Raw genomic sequence first — 23,951 nt, forward strand, 5'->3', positions numbered from 1 at the left:
AAAACACATAAAAGGTCTTCACACAAGCTATGCTGTACCTGGAAGAAAACAAAAAACGTTGGAAATAAAACTTTAGGATACACGTGGCTGTCCAAAAAGGAGAAAAGGAGAAACTTACCCACAAAAACAGCTAATATAGCTCCTTTTTACTCCAGCTGGCAGAGGAAAACCTATGGCTTATGACGCTATTATCACAGCAGCACAAAAACGGACCAACTGAAGGTGAAAGTCCCAGGGTAATCTTAGCCAACAAATTAGCAAACTCAACCTGTGCAACGGAGATCCAGGAATTAAACTTTATCACCCAGAGGTGAGCAGGAGAGGTTTTCAGGGAGAGTCGCTTAACAACTGTACCAAACAAGCTGATAAAACAAAGGTGCTGCTTCAGAACATTTTCTCTTTCTTAAATACCCAAGACAGAAATATTCCTGATAGAAAATGAAACTGTGAAAAGCTGCTCCTGTTCCTCATTCAGTCTCGTCCGCCCACTTTACTTTCTTTCTTGATGCAACCTAACAGCCTACTATTGATTCTTGCAATATTACATTTTTGACATAACACCCCCCCAGATACCTTTGTCTTCTGCTTGTATACAACGTGGAAAATGAACAAACCAACCTGGCAGCAGCCCGTGTTTCAGAGTAGAAACACGACCATGGACGTCAGAGCAGAGCAGCAACACCTTAAAGTGTTTTCATGAAAAACCAGAACACGGAGGACGAACTCAGCACAAGATTGTTTCAGCACTCAGTCCATGATGAATGGGACCGACTCACATTTAATAACTGGATGCCTGGCTGGTTCTAACATTACACAGAACAGCTAAAATAAAAATAAGCTTGACGGTTTGATCTCTGCTGCCAAACCGACAGCATAACAATACACTGACAAACGAGGCGTAGTGATGATTGAATAATGCTCTTTAATGTTCTATTATACAACCTGCATCAGGGTTATAGGCTGATCTGGTGAAGATGTGTAAATCTGGGTGACCCTACATCGGTGGTGTTTTTTTAAGTTTTAAAGTTGCCGTAGGTGAGGCCTCCTCTAAGTCCTGCATCAGCAGCATTTAAAGCCTCGAGCCAGTTTATTATGCGTCCAACGTCTATGCACAAAAAATGACTTTTTGTTCCTTTATTTACTTTATTGGTCCCATAAAGATTTTAGAGTCTTATTGATCAGACTGAGCTGAAAAGGAGCCTTTTCAGTGTTTTAAGGTCATTTTAAACCAATCATGTCGGAGGAATTTAGTAATCCAGCTCATCAGTTCAGGTCTTTATATTATATTGGATGAAGGCCCATTTCCTTCTACCGGTTGCTCTCATTGATATTTTTAGTAACGTATTATTTTGAAAAATGACTTTAATATATAAATCAGTATGTTTTACCTCCATATTGGAAAATGCTGCAGCTTTAAAAAATAAAAGTATCACACACAAAAAAATGATCATGAATTAAATAAAATCTTGAAGTAAATAAATACATGAATAAATAAATCTTGAAATACATAAAAAAAGATTGATTAAATCTTGAAATGAATGCACATGAATATATATATATATATATATATATATATATATATATATATATATATATATATATATATATATATATATATATATATAAGACAAAGAAAATGTAAATGTATCTTATGTATTTCATGAGGACATTTATTTGTTTCATGGAATATTTATTAATACTATTTATTTATCCACCTTTGGCATCTGCCCATTTGGTCCAAAAACCATCGCTGCTTAAGATGTCGTGTTTTGCTGCAGTTTTCTCACTCTGAACTTGGAAGATTTGCTTCTACCAACATGTTCATGCCCTGTAAAGATTTTTGCTGGCAGAAATTTCATCTTAAATGTTCTACTGGGGCAAGTTGGAGTATATAGACCGGAGCAGTTAGTGAGATATTCAAGAACGAGTCTATTTGCCATCAGTCTTTTGATCTGAGGAAATGTCCTAGAATGACGACACCAAGAACAGTCGGTGATAAAAGTGTGAGGAAGAGAAAACTGTAATTCATCTGGAGAAGGTCAAGATTTGTCTTTAGAGAAATTAGCATTTTCATCAAGAACGTTCCCGCAATTACTTTCAAAGCCAACTCATCAGCACGTCGTCTATGCTGGTTAACATTATCCCCAGCGCTCCCTTCACTGCAGGGATGAATGTCAGAATCGCTTTCCTAGACAGGCCGCTGTGTGACATTAAGAGTGACGTTAACCTGGAGTGAACTACAAGACAGCGGAGCAACCCTTTTTGTTTAACCGGATTATGCACATTGGGTTCCCTCAGGAAGCTGCTGTGTCTGAATGGCAACAGGTGCAACTGCCCTCGCTGTATTGTGCAACTTATTCCACGTTTTCACTTCCTGAGATACGCAGGAACCGTTGACCCCTCGAGTCTTCCCCTCATTTTCTCTCTCCCACGTCACAGCCTAAATCCACCCGGCATCCTCCCCAGGGTTCCCAGGAATTCATGACAATGGGTGAAGTCATTAGCGAGACGTCTTCGGCCCTCATTAAAACTGTGAGTCCAGCAGGCCTAACCCCACTGGGAACTGGACTTTAAGCAGGAGAAATGAGGGGTTCAGAAAAAGGCAGAAAGGCAAAGTGGTTCTATTACTTTCTGCGTACCTTCAAATCTAGTTTTGATGGGTGGCTTTTCTTCTATTTTTTGGAAGCTATACATTGTCGATGTTGGGATAAAGACCGTTTTCCACAGGACTAGAATCGTCTGTTGTGGATGAGCGACTGCACTGGTGTCAAATCTGAGAAAATGTACAGTTTCACATTCAAGAGCAGTGTTCTAGTCTTGTTGCTGGAAAACAAAGATCCTTTACGAATAGATACAATTTTTAAATGTTTGCAGGTGTTTCTAATGGTGTAAAAAATCTTACAAATGATATTAAAGATCGTATATCACCATTCTTTACACCTTTATCTTTTCAGTTGTGTTTGTGTTAATTTCCACGAGAAATTAACGTAATCAAGGGATGAGTGATAATATGATGTTTGGACCAACAAACTCTGGGACCAACGCATCAAACAGCCACCCAAGAGGAGAGTCGGGTAATCAAAGTGTCTCGCCTTAAAACTGGGTTCCTAAGATAAAGATTTAAGTGGCAATTTATACAGAGGAGGAGGAATGTCGTTTAATGAAGATCTGTTGGTTGAAAATCTAACAAACCAGCACCCAGTTGAGGATTTTAAAAGCACTTTGTTGCCTTGTAACTTACCACAGATGAACATAATTTCTGCTCCGGTTCTGACCAGCATTATTACTCTGATGTGTGAAGATAGGCGCCAGCATGTTCCTCCCAACATTTGTGTCACTAGAGTAACTAACCTAAAACTCACCAACCCTGGAGTGTTTGTTGATTCATTCTTCACTTAACCAGTGTATGTTTTGTTCTTAAGGGTTTAGCTACAGGACAATGATAAAGCTCTCAAAACGTTATTGCAAGGATAACGTGCCACGTTACTAAAACACTGTCAGTCCATCTAGCATTAGTTTCCTAACAAATCCAGATTGTTTGCTTCTAAAAACGTCTTCCTGCTATAAATATCTGTCCTGGCTGTAGTGTGAACTTTGTAGTATCCTTATCGCTCAGATTTGGTTATTCCCTCCCTTAAAACCAAGATTTCAAGTGTTTTATGATCATGGCGCAAAACAGGTTTTGATCTGATGAGGAGAAAACCTATTCTTTTCACCTGATTAATTTCACTGTAACAATGGCGCTTGCTGGGTTTCTGTGTGTCGGCAACAAGCAGTAACACATAAATACAATATTAAAGCCAAACTGCTTCATGTTCTATAGACTAAATAGATCTTCTGACTGTAAAATGCAATAAGATGTGGGCTTTAATTGCATGAACTGTGCAAAAAAAAAAAAAAAACTGTCACGTTACAAATGTATATTCCATCACTGCTGCATTTTTTTCAGTCGTCATCGTGCTCTCCGTCTTCCCCGTTTAAACAACGTTGGCTTTGCTGGCATTTTCTGAGACGATGCCGTTTCAGGATGTCCCCATTCTACCTCCAGAGGTCACCTGCTCCATCGGTGTCAGAGGACTGTAAGCTAGGCCCACTGGAGGGTGACAAGCAGAAGCCTGAAAATAAACAGATTATCAGGAGGCCCTTTCTGATCTGATGTCTACCTCAGTTTGGAGATGTTGGACACTGTCCAAGAGTGAGAGAGAATCCTGATTCAGAGGTCATGTGTGCAACAGGGGAGGCTGCTGAGGAAGGAGTGCTTGATCGAACCTGTTCAGATCCTTCACTTTACCTAAATCTGCTACAGCCTGAGTTTAGTTGGTCACCAGAAATTGTTTCCAGGCTCTTCCAGCCCCACCAATGTTGTTCTGCTGCAGCTGAACCTCCATATTCTTCCTGTACGTTCTTTCCATCCCTGATCTTCCTCTTTAGCTGCTTCTGCACAGCTCAGCTCCTCATTGTTTCCTGATCCAAATTATTTTCCAGAGGGGAACCTTTATTTGATGGTTGATCCAGGGCTGGCTATTGGAGAAGCCCTGCACCTTTCATGAGGCGTGTTCATACAAGGTAATGTAGTAAGGCAGTCTAGCAAAGAAGCATACATTTAGTTCAACACTGCCATCTAGTGGAAAATAAAGCTGGTGCACACAGCGTACAAAGGAAGGTAATAGAAGACTTCCTGTTGATTATGTAGCAAAAAATAAGATTTTTTTTTAAAGCGAGCATCAAACTACAGATTTAGTCAACCTTGAAGTACACTGTGATTAAAAAAGCATAATTATTTTAGTGCATTTGATTAGAAGCAACTTGCTGATACTTTTCCAAAAAGATCCATGGATCAGCAAAGTTATGGTAGGGTTTTCCCCTATGAGCGTATAAGGAGGTTTTATCATCTTTCATTTTTATTGTTAAGTTCAAACTGCCTGCCCTGTTGCTCAATTGTAACTTGATTTTCAACATTTTTAGGGATATCAGCAGGAAGAATATAATCAAAATTCTCTGGGCATAATTTGGGGTCAAGTAGAACTGAATTTAAATAAAAATTACTTTATTTTTTAAAATAAATGCATTTTTTTACAGTCAGAAAACAGAACAGCAGGACATGCAGCTGCTCTAAACACTGGAGGCGAACAAACCATAAACAAGGGAAAAAATATATTTATATATATGCTTGTTCCTTTCTCACCTCTTTTTTTTTTTATTAATATTACTTTTATTTTTGTGAAATTGTCTCAAACTCCAGGGTCATCTTCTTCACCAAAATATATGATGCATTTCAGTTGTGACAGCAAAAACCCAACAAAGTTACTTAAAAAAAAAGTGAACAAGCAGAATATAAGGCAAAAAGCTTTGTAAATAATTGCTGTCGGTTGAAACAAATAAATATGGTTCTCTTGGCCATAAATGGACTTGCAAATGGGACAAAAACAAAACAAAAAAGACAAAAATAAGTGATCAAAATAAACAAAAGCTTAAAAAGAAGAATGACCACTCAGCATAGGGTTTGGCTACACATACGAAAAAAACATTTTAACCAAGCCTGGAGTTTGAGACTAGTGTCATCTTCATCTAGATTCATATGCATCTTCATGTGGAAACTTGGTAAGATCACAATGTACACAAACAGCTCTGTAGGCTACACACGTCGACTGATGGCTTCTGAAAGAAAAAGAAAAAAAAGAAAAAAAAAAGAGAACTCCTCCAAATCACCAAAGCACAAAAAAAACACTGTACAATTATATAAAACGTTTGCGTTTGTACATTAGTTACAAAAAAATAACAATAATACTTCATTTATCAATCCTTCATACTGAGAAGAGAACAAAAAAAGAAATTGCATATTCATTCTTGAAATTGTGACCTTCTGCTGGTGTGTATTGATAACGATATAATACTATACGGTGAGAAACAGGACTTCGTTAACGCAGGGCATGCTTCGAGGGATTGCCGTAGTGTTGCTCCTGTTGTGTAGTGTGCATGCACTTTAACGTCACATCAGCAATTTCAAGTCTCCGGTTGCTTAAAACTAGTAGAAGCAGCTACAGACGGCCACATCTCCTGCTAGTACTGTTCAAAAAAACATAGGCAAGTCACACGCACAAAAAAAAAAATAGTGTTTTTGTATATATTAGAACTGAATGAGACGTTTTGACCAAATTTGGTACACGCAGGTAGTAAAACCCTCAGGACGCTGACCGCAGTGTGCTGAGGTGCAGGGTTTTCAGAGACGCCTCCCGTTAAATCCAAAGGAAGCACACAAGGTGTTCTGTGTCAGGCTAATACATCACCAACATGGTGGCTCAAGTAAGGAGGCGGAAATTTGGATAAGAATGACGCAAAAAGGAAAATTGGACAGCTTATTAATAACGAGAAATCAATAAAGCAGAGGTGCCTACATCAGCCTTCCAAGAGATTCATAGACGGGACAGGGCGGACATGAGAAGCCACGGCTACTAAAGATGCACTTTTGATCAGATTCGTTGATTGGCTCATTCCTTTATGATAAATAAATATAAACTTTTATTTGGAAAGAGTTTAGCTCCTATAGCCCAGCTATAGAAGAAAATACAAGGCTCCAACAAATCCCTGGTCAGAATTATTTAAAAAAAATGTTTGTCAGTCCCTCTATTTTTATTATAATCATTCGAAAACAAAACATTTGACTAGTTGTGCGTTTTGTTTTATCACAACATTCAGGTAAAGGGCTATTTCACCTTTCTTTGTGGGGGGGGGGGGGGGGATCTGACAAAACATATCAATTCTAGTTCATAACACTTGCAATAATTTAAACAGATCCTTTGAACCAACATTTATGTTCTTTTTAAATCACCTAATCCCTCTATTTGTTCATTCTAATGCTTTGTTTGGTCTCTGAACCAATCCTGGTTTCAAGAACCTTCAGTCAAGTTTAGAAAAATGATCCAGATGCCAAAAGCAGTTCAATGAGACGTTTTGAGTGACTTCTTAATCAGATAGTAGCCCAGAAACTTAAAGGATCAATGATTTGAACAACTCAAGCTATGAAGACGGCAAATCTGAGATTTCATCATCGAAATATAAATCCACATTAAATGCCTTTATTTGTTAGACATTCAGATTTTTTTTTTAAATCTTTTGGTTAATGACAAAAATAAACTAAAGTCTGAAAATTGTGTTCTCCATACTTCTCTAGACATGGAGAACGATCAAATGAAAATCTGTATTTATCTGGACTTTAATGATTAGCAGGAACCCTGACAGAGGGAGGAGAAAGGATAAATCTAAAAATGTTCTTTGCGATTAAATCTAAAGGTTGATCAAATATTCGCAATGGACGCAAATCTGTGGCCCCGGTTCTAAGTGGAGGAAAGATGACAGAGCAAAAACAAGAGAAGAAGAAGAAGAAGGTGGTACAGGGTGTTATTCTTAAGGCTCCCACTAAAACAAGACTTCATCTGGGTTGTACCAACCAGAACTTTAGTGGAGTAACAAATTACTTTGTGAGCATTAATGCAAATATATATATATATATGTAAAAAAAAAATAACAATAATTATGTCAGTCTTGGCAATAAACGTGCTAAATTTTGATGTCTTCAGCACAGTTTCAAACAGTTAAAAAGACGGAAAAACACAACAAAATAAACCCATACAAGCTTGCTTCATTTCCCCCTGACCTAAAATCGTCGCCCCCTGGTGGCCTGGCACTGCTCAGACCCAGCCGCTGGTCAGTTTATAGAACATTTCCTCATCTAGCGACTCATTCTGGTCCTTGGCGCGTGTCGACAGGAAGATGTAGCCGCCGATGAACTCGTGGACCACCTTGCAGTCCACTTCTGCGCAGATGAAGGACAAGCTGGGCTCGTCTGCGAACTCGACGGTCACCTGGATGCACGGCACACCAATGATAGTAAGTCCAAACGATAGATGACGTCACAAGATTACTACTGCCGCATCTATTTGACAGAACTCTGTCGACATGACAAGTGCTAGCTACGCGTAGCACAGATCTGGCCTTAATCGTTAAAAAAACTGCCAAAGCAACTCATCAGAAGTTCAGTTTGCTACAATCTATGTCAGGGACACAGCAAGCATGGAGAAGAAGAAATGCTGAACTTTTTGGCCTGCATGCAAAATGCTAAACCTGATAGAGAACACTGAACACACCATCACCACTGTATAAAACATGGTGGAAGAATAATGCTAACAGTGTCGCTCCATTGTGTGTCGCACTATGTCAGTATATCAGATTAAATACAAATAATTAAACTGAAATTTGTGTTAAAACCTGGAAAACCTTAAAAGCTTCACAAAGCACCGTACTAAAATAAAAAATAAACTGCTTTTTGCTACTTTGGGCGGTCCCGCCTACCATCTTGATCTCCCAGTTGACGTTCCACTGCTTCATGTTGCTAAAGCGCCAGGTCTTAATGGCGTCTCCAGTGTGGGCATCCATCCGGATCAGACGGTTATAGGTGATTCCGATCAGCTCCTCCTTCTTTCCTCCCTGGAACCTGCGGAGCCAAAAACGAGACACAACGTTGTCGTTTTAGCCCAGCTGAGCGAATGACACCAAATGTGTGACGTGGCGATCGACTCATGTACTTTGCCAGGAAATGAGTGATCCCAAACTCTGGCAAGGACTGCCATGCTTGGATGAAGCGCATCTTGGCCTCGATGAGGCTCATCTGGGCCACGTTCTGGTGGGCTTCGAGAATCCGGGCTGAAATCTGCAAAAAGACACAATCGCACGTGTGAGACACATAAGTTGGCCCAAAGTCAGACCACCCCAAGCACCCTTTGGGGGCCATCACCACTCACCGACCCACCCACCACACCTAAATCTGCTCTCAGTGAACGTGTGAAGCTGTGGATAAGTGCAAAGAGCCTTCAGGACGCCACGTGTTGGTGACCAACCAGAGGAAGATAAACGTTTCAAAGTAGGAACCTAAACGAGGAGCTTGTGTTTCAGTTTCACTGGGTGCATGAAATATAGCTGTCAATGGATGCCAGTTTGTAAGCATGTAGAGCGCAGCTATGTTGCCCCCCCTGGTAAAGATGTGCAAGTATTCTCTCAGACTGAATACAATGACAATTCAAATCTTTAAAATCTACATTAATAAACAGTCATATTCAATAAATTAGACCATGCATTTTTAAGAGGCTTGTTCCTCAGAGATAAAGTTTGAAAAAAAAAGACTAAGCCGGTAATAAACAGACTTTTTTTAAAGATCCCATTCCTGCATGAAAACTTTTTGCTTTTTTATTGGTCTAATGAAATATCCTAATTTTAAATGCTGTGTTTTTTTATTAGCTAGATGTGGAAAAAGTCATAATTAACAGAAATAAAGGCTTTAAAACCTCATCAGTGTGTAAATCTATATATTGTTCCCCTTAGTGAATTAATTTACAGAAATGAATGAATTGTTCAATAATATTCTAAGATAGATAGATAGATAGATAGATAGATAGATAGATAGATAGATAGATAGATAGATAGATAGATAGATAGATAGATAGATAGATAGATAGATAGATAGATAGATAGATAGATAGATAGATAGATAGATAGATAGATAGACAGACAGACAGATAGACAGACTGAACCTGCCCTTTAGCTAATCTGCTCAAGGAAAGATTATTTTCCTTTAGAAACACAGAATGCCAGCTAAATTTTAGTTTACTATAAGAGGCCACCAGGTTAAGACTCTCCTGGTGTTTAAAGGGTTCACAATGGTATGCTATACTATAAGCATCACTGATCCTCCACTGTACTCAACAGTGGGCAGGAGGGGAAATAGTTTTGATTAAATACACCCAGTTTTAGTTCAAGTCAATGTGAATTGTTGCTATTTCCACATGTTAACACTTATGATGGTAGGACAGAAAATCCTTGTTGTCCTGGCGTTGCGGCAAACAACTGGTTGCCATGGAAAACTGGTGTTGCGGAGACTTGCTGATGTCTTTGCTGCAGACGTATGACATTTATCTTTGGAGGGTTTGCCCCTCCTCCAACATGCTGCTCACTGTACAAAAGAGGCGCGATAAACGTGGGGCCATGTTCAGGCTGGAGACCAGAGGAGAGGCGGCTGTGATTTGTCATATTTAGACTCCAGGGGAACCAACATGTCATGGGTTACTAACTTTTTCCTCAGGGCTTGGACCATTTTTTGTACGAGTTATTTTTACAGCAGATTACAACTAAGGATCCGGTGTTTTCTTTTAACGACGTGTAACGTTTCCCCTTTTAAATTTTTGAGTTAATGTGTCTCCAATTTTTTACAAGCATTTTATTTGTATTTCTGACAAGAAGCTGGCTTGATGGCAATGCACCTGAGCAGCAGTCATGTTTGACATGCCATGCCGCGCATATTAATCAGCAGAGGAATGGAGCTACCTCCAAATGTTCACTGCGTGCGTTTATAAAGTCTGTGCTTAAAACTCAGATTTACTGTGGCCAGTCACTTACCTCTGGTCGACCATTGTCTATACATTTATTATTGGGGACACACAAACCAAACAGTATGGCAAAGCTAAAACTAAAAACAACAACAACATTTAAGCATGTATGAGTGTTAAACGGACTAAAGCATGCAGCAGACCTCCTTATTTATTTATTTAGTCTTCTAAATATATGTTAAGATCGCTTGTTCAACACAAAGCAGGCGCCAGAGGAATACTTTCACATCCGATTACCTTTTATTTATTATTTCTCGGAAACACATTATAGCTGAAGACAAACAACAAACAGACGCCATTAGAAATGAGCCCATCTACGCTCTATAGTTAGAGGACCACTCAGACCCAAAAAAGGTTTACACAGACATGCAGAATGGCTTAAAAGCACCCAGCGGACACATCACTTACCAAATCCCTGACATAGCCTGGCTGAAGAGAGGAGGTGGGGGGTGGGAAGATGCAGGAGTTTGACAGAGATGCAGGGGGGGAGAAAAAAAAAGGAAAGAGAACAAAAGTTTGGACAAAGAACAGGCAAATCAGATTACAGAGTCCAGGGAGGAAAGATAAAAATGAATAAATAATGCTGGAAACTGCGGCTGTAATGAAAGAGCAGGGCTGTCATGCAGTACTGAGCCATCATAAAGGGAGAGTAGAGCTCAATAAAGATTCATCCTTCAGAGAAAAAAGGAAGGACTGCAACTCTGTTGTCAAATAAAACATCCGTCAAACAGAAACTGGAACTGTGTATTTAGGCCTCGACTGTCTGTTTACCATCATAACTTCCACAGAGATGATAAAACATAAGAAAGCGTCCCATTCTTTCCCTCCACAAGATGGCGACGTGTACCAGCGGCAGCGGAAGTGATGCTTAGGCCCCTGAAGCTCTAGGAGCTCCTTGCAGCAGGCTTCAGTGTTTGCTCTCTACTTAAACCTACTGCTTTCAGGCCAGGACGTGGCTCTGACCCACGTAATCCGAAGGTTCCTGTGTGTGTGCATCCGCCCGCAGCAACGGCGCGGTACTCTCCCTGGACAGATCTAGCAACAGGAAGCCATATCTGGGGGTGGGGGGGGAGGCGGGGAGGGGCCACAGCAGACTACAGAGTTTACAGCTTTTTCCCAGACAGTTTTCCCGCGCAGCATTCCCAAGCAAGGCTCATTTCCTGATGCCCCACGCCCACTACACAAGCTCGTGTGTGTGTGTGTGTGTGTGTGTGTGTGTGTGTGTGTGTGTGTGTGTGTGTGTGTGTGTGTGTGTGTGTGTGTGTGTGTGTGTGTGTGTGAGCATGATTGTACAGGCAGACACTGTACATACAGAACAGCATTATCCTTTAATGTTGAGCCTGCGGAAAACATTTAGCAGACCGGGATGGAGGGAGTCTGACCATGGATTACAAAAAGGAACCATAGCGACGCAACATGCCGATGGATCATATTACTAATAGTTATGGACAAATCTGTTGGCACCCCTTGTGAAGATGTGTAAAAGTCCTTCAAATAAATTCATCTTTTAATCCTTTATATGGAGAATCTATCAGGTTTTCTGTGGGCTGTAGCCCTGAGGACTGAGATGCTCGTGGAAGAAGATTGATTTTGTGTCTGGTCAACCAGTTCTGTTGATTTGGATCTTTATCCAGTGCTTTGTGGTTTTTAAGTCCACCAGAGTTTTAACTAAAAGTCCCTCGTATCTCAATGAGATGAGGAGGCCATGCATTCAGAGAAGGTTCCTAAAGGAACATATTACACAGTGAGCCTGAGGCGCAGCGACAGACCAAACTGGAGAGTTCTGGATGAAAAGCTGGAAGGATTCCAGTAATGTTTAATAAACGCCACGTGTTTTTGTTTTGAAGGCAGGACAAAAGAGGCTTTTTGAAACCGCATTAATTCAGGGCAGCGTGTTGGCACATTGACAGAACACCTTTTTCTTTTGGTAGAATGTGGGATTACTAAACGACAACCTTGCTACCGTTCTCTAACCGTTGAGTCTTGGAGATTGAGTCTACCATCCCACTTCCTGTGTGTGATTATAAGATAAATATCTGTTTTATCTAGCCTTGTGGCCAGCGGCTAACAGAAATGGGCCTGTGTCGTATTTATATCCCAATGACACGAAGTCAAGGAGCGAACGCCATGTGAAGCCACGGTTCAACTCGCAACTCAGGAACTTTCCTGCTTGACTTTTCTCAGCCTCCTTTCCAGTCCGAACACTAGATAACTATCCAACTATCGCTACAAAGTGTTTTAAAGACAAGCTAATTTATTTTATAGGGATTTTTAAGGTACTAACAAATGTGCCACTGGTGAACTTGCTAAAATGAAAATAGATTTTCTTAGCCCATGAAATAAATTTACAAAATTTAAAGTCGGGTTTCTCTCATTTTTTCCTACGGCCATTTAATGGCACTTAGCACTTCTTTATCATGGATGCTAACAAGTGTTTGCTAACACTTTTTTTTTATACTTTACCCCAGTTTCATTTAAATATTTACCCAAAAATGTGTTAAACTAATAATCTAGAAATAACCTGTATCTTAAAAATCAAACCCCTGCAACATGTTTTACAATTGGATAAGGGGGAAACTAAAATACACCTAACTGGATGCCAAAGTAGCACAAAACAACATAAAATACATGAAATGTATCCAAAGGTAGCCTAAAACACCTTTTCTTTTGCGATCTCCAACTACAGTTGAATTACTACTATAGTCAATTTCCTCAGACGAAGGTTTTTAAGTCGAGGTTTGGTTTCTTGTTTTACTAGCCGCGACTTTTCATTGTTTGTTTGAAGTCATGATACGAATAAACATCATTACTCATTTAAAATCAAAAAACGACTCACTTTGATGCCCTGAAGTCAAAAAGCTTTCGTTTTTGATAGGGCAGGCAGGATATTAGGTACAAACTGGAAAAGCCAACATCTTACAGCGTTTATCCAGCAATACCGACGCTGATGAAGACATCATCCTGCCTCAACGTTTATGGATTGTGTGAGGTGAATTCAAGCTAAACTACTTCCTGTCTTACAGCACGTCATGCCGGTCTAATCCTTGCTCTCCATATATCCGAGCTTTTCCAGGCAGCCGTCCAGACCAGATATGAGTCATCATTTACTGTACCAGCCGCCTCCTGACATCATTCAGGCCCTCTGGCAACCTGCCTGCTTCTTACTTAAAACACATCCAGATCGTCAGATTCTAAGCTGAAGTATAGGGAGGTAAGCGGGGCTCCTCATAAGTCCCCGGCTCACACCGCTATGGCAGCTGTGTGCTCAGCTGCTGCCGCGTCCACATGGCAGCCTATTTGTCTGCATGCAAATCTGCTGAGCAAACTGCTGAATCTTCCCAATGTTTGAAAGACAATTAAGAGACTGGTAGAGGTTAAACGTTAACCCCTTTCACTAATATTGCTAAACAAATAATTAGAGATGCCACAATGGTAATTACTTTTTAAGCTTTAACAAGAAATAGAGACGAGCCGTTTTTTGGAACGTGACAACAAATGATCAATGATTGAACAGTTTTCAGTTTTGTGTTGCCTCAACACCAAGTCCTACTTTAGTTTTAGGAATCAAGAACAAAGCTAAAGGGATATAAAACCCTTTAGAAAGACTGGATAGCAACTGTTTAAAACCCAGATTGTAAAAAAAAAAATTCTTGGACGCAAACTTCACAGAGGTGTTTTTTGGCTCAGTGCTGCACTCTGCTAAAGTTTTATGATTAATTAGGTTATAACTGCAGCTAATGTTTCTTTTAAGCTTCTACATCCTGCAGATTTGAATTAGGTTTATATACTTTAAATTTACAGTGATTTGCACACAGAATTTTGAAAATAATGTATGGATTAGGATTGTGCGCCTTAATTTGCGCCTCAAGCTTTGTAAAGCTTTGACCTATCGATACCAATTTGATCTGAATAAGATTTCCCTTTAAGAACTAGAAATGAGAAGGATTCAAGAAGAGCGCTGGAAATATTTTCTTATAGCTTTCTTGCTGTGAGCGGCCATTCCTTGTTTATATTAGGACCCAAGCCAACATCACATTGGTGTGTAAAAGTGTGTATTAGTGTGTATTGTAAAACTGTGTGTAGTATCTTATTAGTTCAAAACAATGTCAGAATGATTACAAAGTTATTTTAAGCTGGCTTTTCATTTTGTATTGGGGATTACGGTTAGCTTGGCTAGCATTACTAAAACAGCGGTCTACGTAGGTCCTACTGAGAAAATCTACATCCTTGGATTTCCAAAAGGCTGAAACATTTTTCAAATACAGAGAGAGGTTGAATGCTTTAAACGTACTTTGCTATTTTATGCTCTGCCTTTGTTGTCTGCTAATGTAAAGCATGTCAGACAAAAGTTTCCTCTTATTCTCATTTTTTTCTCCTGACTTCTCTTAAATAGAAGCAACCAACTTTGGGCCTTCTTTAGGTGACAGCCTCCACTATAAAGAAGATCTCTGTCAGTGTGATCTGCTAGAGCTTAGTATGATACATTCACTGATACAAAAATACTAAAACTAAAGTGTGGATATTTGCATTTCCAACCAGCCAGTCGCCACTCTGGGCCAACCAAGCTGAAAATTGCCTCATCAGCAGGTTTCTTGATGCATTTCAACAATGAATTAAGAAATTCTGATTTGTTGCATTAGCCAGTAAACCTGTCCTTTATGTACATGCAAATAGGTTGGTAACAAGAAGGGAAATATAGTCAGAGTTTAGCGTAAGCAGTAAGGTGTTGTGCAGTCCACATTTTAGGGGACCGAGAAGGATATGTACAGGAAGTTTAGGTAGGAAGAGAAAAGTAAAAAAAATAAATAAAAATAAACAAGGAAAAGATGGAGTAACAGCTTTTGATGCCAGAAGGCATTTGTTTGGGAAAAACTAATTTCACAAACAGCTCCACGAACCATTAGCTGCACCGGCAAGAACACAAAACAAAACCATCTGATCGTTTTTTTTTAAGATTACGTCAAAGCTTCTATCACATCCTTGGAGGCTTACCTGCTTGTTCTTGTACTTCTTAAGATACCGCGGGGACACCAGGCACTCTGGGTTAATATCAGTGGTGATTGGCTCAATGAACTGCGGGTCGGGGTTCATGTGCTGCATCTTGAGGAAGGACAGAATGTTCTGCACCTCCAGGTTGTAGGAGCTGTCAGCCATGGTCTTGCCTTTGGAGGCCAGGCGACAGGCAGCCATCCAGTGAGCGTACTGTTTCTCCTGCAGACAGAACGAGAAGCGCAATTAAGGTCAGAACCAGAACCAGAAGTGATCCCGGAAAAGCCGCGCCGACTTCAGCCTCACCGTGTCACACCGCAGCCAGATCTCGTTCATCCCATCCGCCACGGGGATTAGCAGTTTGATGTTGAATTTCTGACCGGAGATGTTCACATCTGGCGTTACCTCACAACCTGAGCAATCCGAGCGGAGACAGGAAAAGGAGCGCATGGTTGCAGTCAATCTTTAAACACACCGCCTACCACAACACGCATGATGCAGGTAATAAACCTTCGCATTCAGTGATAAGAACTGACACGCAACACATTTGGTCAGGGCTTTGAACTGGTTCAAGGAACGAAAACGAAAACCGGGAACTTTTTGTATTTTACAGGGAACAGAAATGAAACCGGAAACGTTATTGTTTTTTTATGTTCTGGAACTGGAACACTTATTTAAAAATAATGGTAACCAGTTAATACCGGTTTTCGTTGCCTAATTAACTAAAAAAATATATATATATATATATTTTCCTGCGCATGTTACCATGACGGCTGAGGTTCACTTCCTGTGTGACATCACATCACACATTCGCTGACTGAATAGAGAGAGAGCCGTGTCTCCACTAGAGCTACACATCTTAAATAAGAGGTAAATTACGATCCATCGTTAAGTAAAACGCTCATTCCAAACACAATATCAATAGCTGGTTTAAGCTGGATGAGAAAGATGTGACATAATTCATTATTATGCCTGTCAGCATTAAACAGCTGACAGGAACGAAATTAACCGTTCCAGGAACAGTATTTTTTTGTTCTAACTGGTTCGGGAACGTCAATTTATTGGTGGAACTCATAACCGGAAACGTTATAATTCCGTTTCTGTTCGGAACGAACCGATTGGGGAAAAAAAAAAATCGGTTCAAAGCCCTGCATTTGGTACATTTCATTTCATTTCTGTACCTCTTAGGTTCATCTGGTGTGCGGGTGTCCCGTGTGCTTCCTCTTTACTCTTGTAGCAGGAAATCGTTATGTCCTTGAACGTGCACCAGTACTGCTTGTAGCCCTTTAGCGTCAGCTTCTTGGGTCTAGAAAAGCGAAGCAGACCGAGACGCATCAGGGCTCAGCTGGAAAAATGCTCAATCTTTAATGACGGTTAACAGGAAGAGTCGGGGAGGGGGAGATCACAGGAGAATACAAAGAGGAGAGAGACAAAGAAAGCTCCTGAAATGTGAACTCATCGAGGTGAGGTGAGCAAGAATGGAGCCGGTATTGCGAAAAACCACTACAGAGGAAATACCCCTCGATATCAAAGCCTCCACCCAAACCAACTTTAAAAAGCATATTTTATGAGACCAGCACCCCAGGAGGTAACGGCCTGTCAGCAAGCTCTTCAAGCCAAAAACGGATTGGATCCAAAATACGCTTCCACTAACTAATCTCCCTGAAGAGAAACTAAAAGCTCCCTCCCCAGTAAATGCTCTTTGGCACTGGCACATTTTCAGCCTCTTACAATGTTAGAAAACAAGCCAGATTTCTTTAAAATTATTCAAAAAGAATAATTAAATCTTAAACTCCATCTTTTAGACAGATGTTTATGCACTTATAAGCAGTTATTTACATTTCGTATGTTGGAAAAAAACGTTTTTGGGGGGAATGTGAGGCTCTGAAAATAGACTTACTTGAAAACCTTGACGTAGTCCGCTAGTTCAGGAATAGATGTGATGTCACCCTGAGGGGAAAGGAGAAAAAGGTTCAGTTTGCTTTTTCTTGCTTCTTATGGTTTTAGAGAGGTTTCTGTGTCAACGGTTTAATTGGCAACTCTAAGGTAAGGCCAATTATACTCAGCAAATATTCCAAGTCTAACTTTAGTGAGTGCTTTGCTTTAAATTTCTAATTTTTAATGTTTAATTATCACTTTTAAAGAGCTGATCTGTGTCTCAACCCGAATATTAAAAGGGCAAAGATTACAATTTTAAAAAATAACAATTTTCCTTTTAAATTGTGTTCAGACTCGTAGGTCATGAGAGTTATATTTGTTTCCACGCCCCAAATCAAGTTATATGTGAACATCACATATCTTGAGTTTATTCATTTTATTTACTTGAAGTCCTAACAGCAGATGGTAATATGTTTTCGTCTCTGCATCCACTAAATTTCCCACACTTTGGTTTCCTGCATAGCTTTTTATTTTGCAAGAGCTAAACTGTAAACAGGATGGGGGACGCCCGGTTGTGTTTCTCAATAAACTGTCAGCTATCTAGTGCGAGTGAGTATGTAAAAGGCAAAAGCTGACAATCATCTCAACGTTTATGTTGCTAAAAGTTTAAATTATCTGTGTAAGTATGCCTTTGGTAACCAACAAAGCCGCTGCGCTCAATGGATATTCAGAGCATTACAGTACACTGTGTCACTACCTGATCAGACCCCTGAGCTGTCTACAAGACTGCCTGACTGTAATGTCTAAAGGAGAAGTGCTTTCATGTAACGGCCCCCACATACTCTGGCATAGTTCACTCCGTGGAGGTCTGCGGGTATTTGAGGCGTACTCAAGGCAGACTGCGCATTCAGGTACGTGTCACACTATAAAGTTTTCGGAGGCAAGAAGTCTTCACATCGAGCAGTTTTTATGTGACACCAGTTAATTCAATATAAAAGTTATATTTATTTTGGCCTAATTTTAGAAACAGGGATGTGTAGTCCAACTACTCTGTCCTCCCGACAGAGACAGATAGAGAGCTGTGTACATGAAGGGGCGGAGTGATATCACACACCTGGGAAGAATATTTAATGTGCCTTATAATCTGGTGCACCTTGTGGTAGTTAAAAAATACGGTAGTTAATGAAAGAAGCTTAAAATCTCTCTTTTCTCTCTCTTTTTTAATCCTGAGTTTAATGATACAGTACATACAATAATGTATGGCCCTAAAAGAGCTGTGTATACCAATCTGTGTATACCATTTATTAAATAACCGTTGAGTATTTTTGATTTTATTGTAAACCTTTCCCTTACCTAATGCTGACACACTCAAAACTTCCCACTGTGTGACAATAAAGGATTATTCCATTCTATTCCATTCAAAACTCGATTTTTTTTTTAAAGATTCCCACCCCTATTAATGCCTTTTCAGTGCAGAAAGGTGGGTCTCTCCTAACTCTTTTTCTTCAGGAAAGTGTTTAAATTTCATTTTTGCTATGGAAAAAAAACTACAATGAAAAAAAATGTAAGTATGTTTTACAGTTTTGTATTTTGTAGTCTAAAAAAAATAAAATAAAAAAATAATAATAATAATTTCACCCTGGGATCATTAAAGTGAGTCTGAGTCTTAAAGGTATTACGGCTGTAAAATATGTCTGCCCTTTAATACTGCTGATGAAAAAAGGGTACATTTAACATAAATCCAAATTCCCCAATATTACTTTGAATTTCAGGGAACTGCTTTCTACATAAAGCATTATATTTTCAAACAAACAAAAAAAAGGTTTCATTGCTGTAAGTTCATGAATGCACAAATAATAAAAATAAACTGCAGCAGTTTTTCCTCATACCAGCGTATTGGAGGTTTTCCCTCCCTCCAAAGTAATCTCCAGGTCAGACAACGCTGCATCCACCTCATCCACCTCCTTCTCGCTGTTATTCATGTGGTTGTCTGAAGACATGATGGACAGCTTGTTGATGTGGTACTGAGAAAGGAATAATAAAAAAAAAAGGCTCTGGTTCAGACAACTTTTATGATTAACTGTTCCTTCAATGCAGAACTACCAGGAGAACAAAACCACCAGTCTAAAAGCAAAGCAGCAGAAAAAAACAAATGGTTAGAGGAGAGGCAACAAAAAGACCAAAGAAAGTCCAAGGAAGGGATTTATGTAAACCGTTTCCCACCCTGACAATATGGAGGTCCTGTCAGTTGATATCTATGGGCTGGAATGAAGTTTATACAAATACAGTACTTATATGGTAGCGTTTATTGCAAGTGAGTAGCATTTAATTTAGCTGTATGGTTGTTTAAGAAGAAAACCAGAAAGTTAAAGAACCAACAGGATGAGACAAAATGACTGATGATGCACTGCATAATAAGGAGTGTGGTCAGGGAAACTCTCATAGCATGTCTTTGAAGCTTAACACCAAATAAAATCATTCTCACTGGTCTACATATGTGCAAGATGAGGAAACATGTGTCTGTAACAATGGAAATAGCAGTTCACAAGGCTTGTTATAGAAAACCCTGCATGAGTCACCCAAACTAAAAACAGCTTGTTGACAAATGCTATTTTTCCATGTCAACTCATCACCAACCCCCCTTCGCCAATATATGAATGAACAGCTGCCCAGAGAGTGAAAGCCACAGAGCTGCGTTTGGGAGAAACATGTTGGCCATAAGCTAGCAGCATCGGGAGAAAGAGCTCAATGCGACACATTTTCTTCTAAACTGATATTTCTATTCAATATACACCAAAGCGAAAAGCTACTTTCCCCATTGTCGTGAATCCAGGCTAGGTTTTTAACGTACACATGGCAAATTTCTGTGTAAAGCCAAGGTGACGGCATGCAAAGGCCCAGCAGCACCACACTGGATCCGGATGATCGCTGCTCCTTATTTAGAAGCTTACTTCTATCCCTTAACAGTGAAATCTTAACCAAAACCCTTAAGCTCATAGACACCAAATGTACTGCAGCAGACCCAAGTGCTAAAAGACGGGCAGTGACAGGACTGCCACCAGTCGGAGCACCTTAAAGGTGGATCAGCGACACTGATGGTAAAGCAACAAGAAAGCATTCAAGTATGATTTATCACCAGTCTGATAAAATACACGTTCACACCTCAGACTGCGACAGCTTTCAAAGGAAAGCTTAGCGGGTCTCTGGGAAGGTATCTTGTTGGGGTAGGTGGTCTGGGCCAAGGCGTGGAGTCCTGTGGCCCTATGCGCACTATAATTACCCTCAGGGTGAGGACAGAGTGGCGTCCTCAGGTCTTGGCACCCAGTTTATGATGGTCAGAAATAGCTGAGGGCACCATGTGGCAACTTGAGGAAGCAAAAGGGGGTTAACATCTGTATATCGTTTCCACCGCTCCCCTTCCACTGGAGACCTGTCCAGGGAGTGACCCGCGACTCGACCGGCAGCTTAGAAAACAGGCTCAACACTCACCGACTGTAATAAAATAACTGACTGATATTAAAACCTAGTGAGAATCCCCGCAGGAACAACAGTGACAATAAACAACAGCTCATTCTCAGAATATAAACAAGATAAAACAGCCAAAGTTCCTACAATGCTTTGAAAAAGTCTTCATCTGCTTCAGGCCTCTTTACAGTTTGTTGCTTTGCAATCCCAAGTGTGGATTTTATTGGGATTTTATGTGACAACACAAAGAAAAAGGAACATCAAAATCTGAAAATTGTGACGTGCATCCTCCCCTCTTTAACCTGAAACCCCTAAATAAAATCCAAGCCAAACGTTTTCACAAGTCACCGGCTAAGTAAGCAGAGTCCAGCTGTGTGCAAATCGGTCCCATTATGAATGCAGCTGCTCTGTGAAGGTTTGTCAGAGAACATTGATAAACAAACAGCGTCGTAAAGACGAGGGAACACAGTGATGCGCAGTGCCCGACTGGGAGCCATATGGCCCAGTTTCCCACTCCCATCCAGTCCAATTAATTGATGGGTACAATGTCCAAAAGATAAAAAGGAACGCAAAACCTTTCACGTTTCAGAGCTTTACGCCATACTGCAAGGAAAGATGCGGGTTACCCATGAAAAGACACACACTACTGCTCTTACCTGCAGGGCAGCAAACATCATCATTTCCTCCTCTGTGCACTCGATTTCCTCCAGCAGGATGGCCCACTTGGCCTGTTCATAGAGCTGGTTGACTCGGATGGCATCATACTGTGGATAAGTACAAACATGCTGAACAGAATAGACACTGTGGCACCTGTTAAACATATGCTCAGCACAGCATTAGACCATTTTATGTGATTAGATCCAAGCTCCAATAAATACCACAAATGTATTACAAAAAAAAGTTAGACAAAAAACATGAAGCCAGCACACATTTCAACTATTTTCCCTAAAACATTGCATGGCTCTCTGGTACAAAAAATAAATAAAAAGTAGTAGCCACTGCTGTAATTGTGATTCCTTGATTGTACCTTAGGGTTAAGGTCGAAGAAGCTGTGATATTTAAACCTCAGCAGGAGCACATCGTTCTCCTTCACATCCTGCTCCATCAGAGACCTGGACGAGTCCAACCACCTGTACAAACATTATGTTTGCAGAGTAAGAACATGCGAAAAAAGCTGCACAGATCTAAAACTACGTAACATCAACATATTAGCGTTTAATACCAGCAGGCATTTTCCCAAAGCGCTAAGCCAGCACCATCTCACCCTTGATTGATCTTGGCTTTATCCAGCAGGGACTGGGGTTTGTAGAGCTTAACCAGAATGTCTGGTGAGGATATCGACTGGCTGACAGCGAGGATGCTGGGATTGCCCTCCGACAGGGGGCTGTCCCCAAACCAGGCTGAGGTGGGCGACAGGGGGCTGCCATCCCTGGAATCGTAGGTGGGGGTCATGGTCTTACTGTACAAGCCTGGACTAGAGTAGATACTCCCTGCGATAGAAAAAATACAGTCAACAGTTAGCCTGCTGTTATCCAGATATATAGACACCCCACAACATACAAAGAAAGAAACAATTCTACCTACAAATATCGAATTAACATACGGCGCTTCGCAAAGCTTTTTACTGCTGGACTTTTTTTTCTTGACACTGCAGCCATTTTTGTGTGGTTTTATGTAGTAGAGAAAAGTATTGCATAGGAAAGGAAGACATGGTTTTCAAACTTTATTTACCAATACTACATCCACAGTGTGGCGTTTATTTGTATTTGCCCCATTGAGTCATTACTCCTGCCCATCCAGTCTCAAGGAAAAGCTCAGCTTCACAGATCATCTGAGAACATTAATGTTAAGGGTTACCACAAACTCATAACTGGGTTCAAGTCTTTTCTTTGACTGAGCAACCTTCAACAGAGTCTCAAGTCTTTTGCAGCCTCTAACAGGTTTTATTTCTTATTTGCTCTGTATTTAACTCCATCCATTTCCCACATCAGCTCTGACTAGCTTCACTGTCCATGTCCAGCATGATGCTGCCACCTCAATGTTTTCTCTGTGATATATGCTGAGGGGTTATTTGTCTATCATACACAGCGTTCTGAACCAAGACCAAAGTGTTGCATTTTGTTCTCATGTGACCAGAGGACCCTCTTCCACATGTTTAAAGTGTCCCAGTCATGCCTTGTGACAAATCAGCAAATGGGACTTTTAATGTTGTTCTTTAAAACATATGTTTTGTCTTCCCACTGCGCCGTAAATGCCAGATTTTATGGAGTGGACGACTCGCAGCTGTCAACGGATTCTCCTTCCTGCTGAACTGGATATTGAACTGGATATTATTTCACAGTATCACAGCAATGGGGACTGAAAATAAAATCTTTTTTCTTCCACTTTACAATGAAGCATTGCATTGGTCACATAAGACCCTAAATGTATGTTCACAACGAACGCGACCAAAGCAGATTTTTTACATTGATCACCTGCCGCCGGTTGCTTGATATTTCGCCTTTTTTCCGCAAACAATTTGCGCTGACAACGCAGCGAAATTTAGGCTCAGCTCGCTTCACCACACCATCAAATGGGACGAGCGTCTATCTGCTTGCCGGTTCCATTTGTCTGTTCAACTCAACGTGGCGGACATGGATTTTACAGAACTAGCCATGTGATGCATGTGATGTGGAAAGCGGAAAAACTGCGTCGGCACCCCTAGATCCACCAGATCTTTCAGAGACGCACCCGTTTTCGCGAGTACCACCACATGTAGCTGCATCTGGATGACGGTGGCTTTCAGCGGTACTTATGTCTTTCCAGGACCCAGTATGAGGAGCTGAACACGAACTATAGACGTCTTGGGTCGGGAAATCCATCTTTGCTCAATAGAAATAAAGCCTAATTGTACTATCTAAATATGTGACGTATAAAAAAACATTTTTCTGCCTAAATACATGAACAAGGAGGATCCTTAGTGCGACATGAATTGACAGAAAAGTTCAGATTGTTGACCTCGAGCAAAATTTTGCTTTGCTCTATTTACTAAATTCACAGTGTGCGCATCACGGACCGTTAATCCGCTCCTGACGGCACCTTTACAAAAGGATAACATGTAAACGACTCGCTCCATTTGCCTTGTTTGCGTTCAATGTGAACGTACCTTAATAAACAGACTAAAGTTTGTGGTTATAATGTGAA

General features: G+C 40.4%; 1 protein-coding gene across 4 annotated transcripts in view; it reads right to left on the bottom strand.

Moving 5' to 3' along the window:
• Positions 1-5,030: 5,030 nt before the first annotated feature.
• fermt2 (fermitin family member 2) overlaps positions 5,031-23,951 on the bottom strand; it is a 57,824-nt gene continuing 38,903 nt past the window's right edge. For 2 of the 4 annotated variants that reach the window (XM_036150432.1, XM_036150430.1), the window contains 12 exons: positions 22,033-22,258; positions 21,796-21,898; positions 21,425-21,532; positions 19,193-19,327; positions 17,326-17,375; positions 16,607-16,731; positions 15,732-15,838; positions 15,429-15,647; positions 10,845-10,865; positions 8,583-8,707; positions 8,350-8,491; positions 5,031-7,862 (listed from right to left, as the gene is read on the bottom strand). In XM_036150432.1, the coding sequence (XP_036006325.1) occupies positions 7,689-7,862; positions 8,350-8,491; positions 8,583-8,707; positions 10,845-10,865; positions 15,429-15,647; positions 15,732-15,838; positions 16,607-16,731; positions 17,326-17,375; positions 19,193-19,327; positions 21,425-21,532; positions 21,796-21,898; positions 22,033-22,258 (1,535 nt within the window). In that variant the 3' untranslated portion in view covers positions 5,031-7,688. The remainder of the gene's footprint in view (positions 7,863-8,349; positions 8,492-8,582; positions 8,708-10,844; positions 10,866-15,428; positions 15,648-15,731; positions 15,839-16,606; positions 16,732-17,325; positions 17,376-19,192; positions 19,328-21,424; positions 21,533-21,795; positions 21,899-22,032; positions 22,259-23,951) is intronic. The other 2 variants (XM_036150431.1, XM_036150433.1) reach the window with 1 other exon arrangement.

Source organism: Fundulus heteroclitus, chromosome 19, assembly GCF_011125445.2.
Source record: "Fundulus heteroclitus isolate FHET01 chromosome 19, MU-UCD_Fhet_4.1, whole genome shotgun sequence".
Classification (NCBI taxonomy): domain Eukaryota; kingdom Metazoa; phylum Chordata; class Actinopteri; order Cyprinodontiformes; family Fundulidae; genus Fundulus; species Fundulus heteroclitus.